The 7,571-nt window shown below is 39.8% G+C and overlaps 1 protein-coding gene across 1 annotated transcript in view; it reads left to right on the plus strand.

Moving 5' to 3' along the window:
• Positions 1 to 4,918: 4,918 nt before the first annotated feature.
• LOC106808871 (dipeptidyl aminopeptidase-like protein 6) overlaps positions 4,919 to 7,571 on the plus strand; it is a 50,314-nt gene continuing 47,661 nt past the window's right edge. The window contains exon 1 of the mRNA XM_014811763.1: positions 4,919 to 4,995. Coding sequence (XP_014667249.1) covers positions 4,972 to 4,995 — 24 coding nt within the window. The 5' untranslated portion in view covers positions 4,919 to 4,971. The remainder of the gene's footprint in view (positions 4,996 to 7,571) is intronic.

Genomic DNA, 7,571 nt, shown 5'->3' on the forward strand with positions numbered 1-7,571 from the left:
CTAATATAGCTTTCGAGTTCCAGCAGGATATAACATATGTGTATTGGTATAACACGAACAGCAGCGAATGTTCGACTTGCTAACATGGCAAAATTATATACTTTAAATACCCTCAAGAAGCGTGGTTAACATAGCTTTGGATTTGTGTTATCACACGTTTCTTGGACTGGGGATACGTTTGTTTGTTTCGTGTTGACTTTGCCCGGTTACAGTTTACATGGTAGAGATAAAGAAACCCCTGGGGCAGATATGATGTGAGTGCTATGACGTTTTATTAAAGTTCGATCAATTTTTCAGTTTTAATTAATTAAATACAATGTGCTATGTTCAATCGATCTGGCATAGGGGTAAAAACACTGAGAAATAAATGAAGATGGCATGGATAAGTAAAAAGACAAAAAAGGGAGGAGTAAAAAATTAGTGAGACGTGCTGTTGTGCCGGCATTATGTTACTCCACTAAAATCATGCGGCGCTTTAGAATGAAATAGTCTCTGTTAGACAATTTCCATGTCTATGTTTAGCTGGATATGCCTCCTCACATAACAAAAAGGGATCGTTGCCCAAGTTTTTGAAATATGTTAAATCAGCAGCTTTAGATATAGCAACGATAATATTCAAAATTCTTTGCATTAAATCCGATCTCTCTATGACAATAAAACATGTTATTATTATCGTTATTCTGCGAACAGGTGATGAATTCAGTTATGACAAGGAAAGTAATTTTAATTATTGTATTTTATCTATACCTATCTGCCGTCTACACGATATCTGAACATGCTGCATAATAATCGAAACGATACTACTGAGCGCAGGACGTGGCTATCGATCTGTATCGATTGGAAGCCACTGTAATTTATCATAGATTAATGATGTCAGCACTCAGGCTAATGTCAAATGTGGCTGAAAAACCATTTGCGCAATGCTTCTTCGTATGTTGTTGATTGCTAGGCGCACGAGTTTCCCGAGCTATATGCGGTTTCTTCAGAAAGGCGAAATCGCTGCTCAGAAGTCAAAAGTTTTTCCATTGAGCAAAAAGGTGACGTGCTTCATGCCGGATTTGGGCACGCGATGCTGCGTGAACTATGATGTCTCATCGTATGCGATGGTACATGGCGAGTATCACCGCGTAAGCATCAGATCGAAATCTTAGTAATAGTAGAATAGTAGAAGTAGTAGTAGTAGTAGTAGTAGTAGTAGTAGTAGTAGTAGTAGTAGTAGTAGTAGTAGTAGTAGTAGCTAGTAGCTAGTAGCTAGTAGCTAGTAGTAGTAGTAGCTTGTAGCTAGTAGTAGCTAGTAGTAACTAGTAGTAGCTGGTAGTAGCTAGTCGTAGCTAGTAGTAGCTAGTAGTAGCTAGAAGTAGCTAGTAGTAGCTAGTAGTAGCTAGTAGTAGCTAGTAGTAGCTAGTAATTGAGTAGTAGTAGTAATAGTAGAATAGTAACCGTAGAAGTTATTGTATTGCTGAAGCGCTTGCTATGCCCGCATCTGTCTATCTGTGTACACGCATAGAGCGCGAAGAGACTCAAGCGGTTCAAGTGCTAGGCACTCACACAGATGTCTAGTTTGTCTAACCAAGAGCAAGATCTCATATATAAATTACTGGAAAATTCTACTGTCAAGGATAGCAGGAGAAATATCTTTTAATGCCTTTTTGTAAGCGGTCAAGCTTACTGCAGAGTGTGGTCGCTCAAGTTTACGAAAGAAATGACTAAACACGACAGGATTTCCGTTACAATTTAATCGATCAATTCGTGAATTTATTAATATAGCTTTATGTTAATTGCCAACCGCTTTGTGTTTTAACATGTTTAAGAGACAATACTCTTCATATTTGTGAAAGTGACCGTGTGGATAACAGGAATTAAGTCTTCCATGATTTTTGGTTGGAACGAGTTCTGACTGTCGTTAACGTTATCGCACGTGCTGTTCTATATCGTACTTTGCTTAATTCTGCTTTCCTGTTCCCGTACAGCAGCAATGACGTCGGTATTGATTAATAGTGATGAATAAGAAATGAATAAGCCTTGATATTACGATCCTCCGTTGCTTGCATACATTGTGCGGCGTACGTGGAAGCGTCAGTTACAGTAAATTTGCAAAACCACAACCAAATAGACCAATTAGCAAATTAACGGCGTCCTCTCACTCATATATTCTGTGCTGTGCTGCCACGTGCTAATCAAATACGGCTTAGTTAAAATTCACGGCATGCAAATGTTTCAGCGTACGTGCGAGTGTCAATCGTGTATTGGGGTTGAATCTGTAATATTACGCTTGGGTGCATTCTATCATCGAGATGACCGAATACGGCGTGACGGCATAATGCATTTCACTAGTCGACGGGGATTTTGTCCCTTCGTTTAACGGCGAAGTAGTTATTTGACTGGGGATGCGCATCCAAATTATTTAGATTTGGTGTGAATGAGAGCGCGCGTAAGGGGATAGTGACGATTAATATTTCAAAGGGGCGGCAGCGTGCGTAGACTGCATACGAGGGGGGGGACGTACGTACGTTGCTATAGAGCTGAGCATATGGTCTACGCGTGTGCGTTTCTACGCTGTGTGCGCGCGCGTGTGTGTGCATGCATCTTTCTTATACCCGCGCTTATTCGTACATAAATGCGTGCGCGTGTGCATGCATCTTTCTTGTATCCGCGCTTATTCGTACATAGGTGCGTGCGTGTGGGTGCGCGCGTGCGTGCGCGCGTGCATGCATCTGTCTTATATCCGCGCTTATTCGTACATAGGTGCGTGCGTGTGGGTGCGCGTGCGTGCGTGCGTGCGTGCGCGTGTACATGATCGTCGGCGCTCGTTAGCATCTATCCGCGTTGCTATACAAGCCTCTGACCGCACTCATCAGTTTGCTCCGCGGAGCGTGTGGGGGCGGCTTGTTATGACCCTGGCTGCGCCTGTGCCGGCTCGCTCCTGCTATTGTTTCTCGATGCTAAGGAACAGTGTAATGGACTAGATACGTACTCCGACTTTACAGTGTCTCACGTGAAAAGGAAATAGTAGCGAGTGGATACCGATAGAAACCGCCATGGATTGAATTAGCGCCAATTATAGTAAGGCGCCCGGAAGACATGTCGTGAAAAGGTTCGGGTACCGTGTCACCTTGAACTCGGCAAGGCAGAAGACTAGTTTGAGTTTGCGCACGTACGTTTTGGACCCTCTCAAGAAGTCCGAGGGCACCGGTTCTAACAACTAGTGGCTCGTTAACCGATATGGACGGTGCGCGGGAGGTGTATTGTAGGTGTATTTAGCCAGGTGTATTGCGATACGGTGGGTTCTGCGTCTACAGTGACAGAATGCTGTCAGGTATTATCGCACGGCGGCAGAATACAGACCAGTCCAACCGTCGTCAGACGGCTGAGGTGAGTGTGTCAGGAAATCCGCTTGAAGTGTGATAATGTTTTCCCCCGCAAGTCGTCCCCCGTAAATGATCTGTTTTATCTACGCCTTAATAAATACGTTTTAGTCAGATTACTTTTATATCTGATAATGATTCAGCGGATGCGCTTCAGAGCTCTGAAATACGCTCCTGTGAGAGACAGGGAATGCATCGCCTAGCCTGATTAGCAACCCCATCTGGCGGACATTTTCCTCATAAATAAGACTGCATTTCCTGGCTAATAGCTATATCTGACTGCAGTACTGGCGTTATATATTGTCGAGTGCTTTGGAAAATCTACATGCCTAAACTCTATAGCCAGTAGAAACACATAGCAGGCATCTCTACAATGTATCGTTTACCACCTATTTAGCACGTAAATCTTTGGATAGCCAACCCTTACTCGGTTAACTATTTCTAAATATTTTCGTTTAAAACCCGTTTCGCGATCTAAATAAAATCGTAGAAAAATAGAAGTAGTAGAGCAAATAAATTGTAATGTAGAGTACTGCTGTATTTTCGATATTTGTTGAAGGTCCTTCGAATTAGGTGTCGAATAGATATTTCGCAATATAATTTAACATAAGAGGAGTGAGTGAGTGAGAGAATAACATAAAAGACTTGCACCACATAATGAGAGCAAACGATATCATAACTAACATAGCTCATGAAATAGTAATACCTTGTTAGGGAGTCAAATAATTTGCATCTAGCTAAGAGATAGATTGCTAATATAGCAAAGCGCTTTAGATTCTGTCAGTGATGGGTTCCAGTTTTTCATTTTAGACGGGCAACAAATATATATATATAATATATATATATATATATATATATATACATATATATATATATATATATATATTATATATTATATATATATATAGAGATTCCAATGGTATGTTTATGAAAACTGCGTGTGTGCGAGATGGCTCAATACTACCAGAGTAGAGCAAATATTGATAAAGTGTATACGGACACGGTAGTAATTGTGAGCTCTGTTTATTGCATACGAACTGTTTCGTGTTCTAACGTGTTCGTATAACTTTCTGCTGCTTCCTGCTCTGCTCTGAATCATCATCTCTTTTCTCGAAGAGGATGGAGGAAAGTCCTCGGTCTTTCTCTCTCTTCTCTCTATTATATATATAGTATATATATATATATATATATATATATATATATATAATCAATAGGGGCCTGATAAGGAGAGATTACCATTCGAAAGCTTGCTGGTTAAAAGTTAGCACGCGTTATTCTATTTTTCTAAATATATATATATATATTATATATATATATATTATATATCTATATATATAATCAGGAGTAGATAATAGGGAATCTATATAGGGGGTGTATATATATATATATATATATATATATAATATATTATACAACAGCATATTGTTTGCATACTTCGTCTAAATTTTATGACAGGTGTTAATAAAACGTGTCAAACATAGCTTATCATGTTCTTATCACCTTCAACCTTTGCATCCGACGCCCGCTACCAAGGCTCCTTTGTGCGATATATAGTACGTACTGTGACACTGCTTGGTATAGTGTGTAGCTGCTGTATAGCTGCAGTATGCCGGAGCGCAAGGATGATGTGGTAAGCCGGCTTAACACTCTTAGTGAGACGTAATTTGCAGTATCAAATTCTGGAATATACCTCTAAAACCCCTAAATATAGTTGGGGGTTGGGTTCGGTGGGCTTTGGTGGTTTTTGTGTGTGGGTTAGGTAGGTTAGGTTTGTGGTTTAGTAACCTCAGCCTAGGTTATTAATACGTGGTTAATTACTTGTTTCCTAAATTATATTCCCCATTATATGGTTAATTTTCACTTTCTTATTTTCCGAGCGAATAGAATATAGCGAATTTCTTTCTATGTTGAGGGTAGTGCTGACAGCCTAGCTTCAGTCTTATCGTAATCGAAGCCTTTTGGAAAAACGATCTTACCAGAATTGGACGCATATACGCTTCGAGATTTAATATCGCTGGAGCAAACGCGGAGATTTCGTGCGTAAAACAACAAATTCGTCGAAGTTGTGTCGGTGACGGGAGATTGATAACGGGGAAATTCTCGTCGTTGCATAGTTTTTGTTCTAGTGCTGATTCATCGAATAAAGGCTTTTCTCACAGACAGAGGTCGCTGAAATTCAAGATTGGGGTGTGTGGCCGTGGTAGTAGCGGAACTATGGCTGTAATCATATTCAGCGTTAAGCAATGTACAAATAAATTTGGTGTCTAATCGCACCACCGAGAAGTTGGGTGCATGAACACATGAACCGGGAGATTAGACTCACTGTAATATTCTACCGCGTCATCACACACTCGGCATATATTATGCTCCCAGCTAACTCAAGAAGCCGTGTATAAGATATATCGGTGCGAGCAGAGATTCGTAAACGTTTATTTGCAGAATGATACGATATACACACATGATATGAGTATCATCAGTCATAACCAAAAAGAAACTAGCACGCTAGATAACTTGGGGTCGGGATTAGTGCTATATCGGTCTCACGTGAGCACTAATTCCGTAGGGCTGGCGTGCATGCATGCATGCGTTGTGATGTAGTTTTGTGTGCAGTGCGCTGCGCGATTTTTATCGCCTGCGATTCTGTTTGCACGTGTTTGATCGAGACGAGTGTATAAGGCTCGAATGTGAGCCTAGCGCTCTCTAGTACGATCGGTTGCCAGAGACCGCTTGGAGAGTTGGACCTTTGCACGCGCCTCGACGTATACTCGTACTCGTGTTCGCACTCAATTGCATTAACTAATATCATCCTGCTAATATGTAATTAAAAAAAATATATCTAATAATCTATAATCGGGTGTGGGTCGTCACATCCGATTCTAGATTATTAGATTTGTTTGTTGTTGTTTCCTTTTTTTGTTTCCATTAGACGAGAGCAGGTATTATCGCTGTTGAATAAAAATACGAGGTTTGACTCGCGGGCATGAGTTTGATATCCGCGGCCCAACCATAAATCACACACGGTTTATTACGGTACCCGTGGCTAGTGGAATATGATTCGATTGGCATGGTCTCATTAATAATTTCGTGATTAACGATAAAGTGAGACTTTCTATGACAGACTTTGTTTGCCAAACGCGCCTATTTTGTCAGCGTGTATATATGTGTTTGCAGTTATACATTTTTTTAACATTTATCAATATTTTCAAATATCCTTAGAATTAACCCTCACCTACAATTACATTTATATTTTTATCTAATATGTGCACGTTGTTTACCTCTTGGCGTGTGCTCTTTGTATAGTCCGTAGTTACGCTTAGACTGTTCATAGCATTTACCAGTTTCATCAATCGTGGCTAGGGAGGTTTAAAAGTCACTGCGTATCTCATGTGAATACCCATAGCTTATCACAGCAGACAGTATATCAATAGAAAAAAGTCTATATCGGCTAGATAGGGTGTTAGGGGCGAAGAAGACAAAGCTAGGTAATAGATCATTCGCGTAGCGTACTTCTATTATTTCTCCCGACTGTGGAAAAAACAGTGTTTGATAATTTTTCAATTACAAAGATTTTAAAATCAATACGATATCAAAATTAAATTGCGCTGTAGACGGGCTACGTGCTCGTGACCGCATCGATTGAATTATAAGCTCTAATTAAAATTTTTTAGTTTTGTAGCTTAAACGTAATTAATTAGCAGGATCGTACTTTTTAGACTAATTTTTAATTTTTAGAATAATATTGTATCAAAATTAAATTGTATTGCCTTCGAATCACAAGGACATAACCGCATGGATAAAATTCAGACATTGAGTCATGAATTAAGCTCATACCTTATTAATTAACATTAGAAGGTTTTTGGCCTTAACCGCAGTCGTAGACAATCTAATTAAGCTGGTCGCTTGATACATTTATTTTAACTAAGTGCCTCGTGCTCGGTTTTACGTACATGCTCTCCATCAGTCCGGTATAATAGGATTCAGAAAAGCCGCTTATTTAGATAAAGATCATGCAGTTTAAGTATCTTGCGATCGATTCGGGTTTAACCAGTCAGAGCAAGAAGGAATATCACATAAGTGTATCGGTATCGCATATATAAGACAACGTGATGGATGAGACGATACAACCTAACCGAACTACTATTGTCAGGAGTGTATACAATATAGACTATATTATGACACTCCTGATATGATGTATATCTATTATAT

This window comes from Priapulus caudatus, unplaced genomic scaffold, assembly GCF_000485595.1.
Source record: "Priapulus caudatus unplaced genomic scaffold, Priapulus_caudatus-5.0.1 Scaffold310, whole genome shotgun sequence".
Lineage (NCBI taxonomy): Eukaryota > Metazoa > Priapulida > Priapulimorpha > Priapulimorphida > Priapulidae > Priapulus > Priapulus caudatus.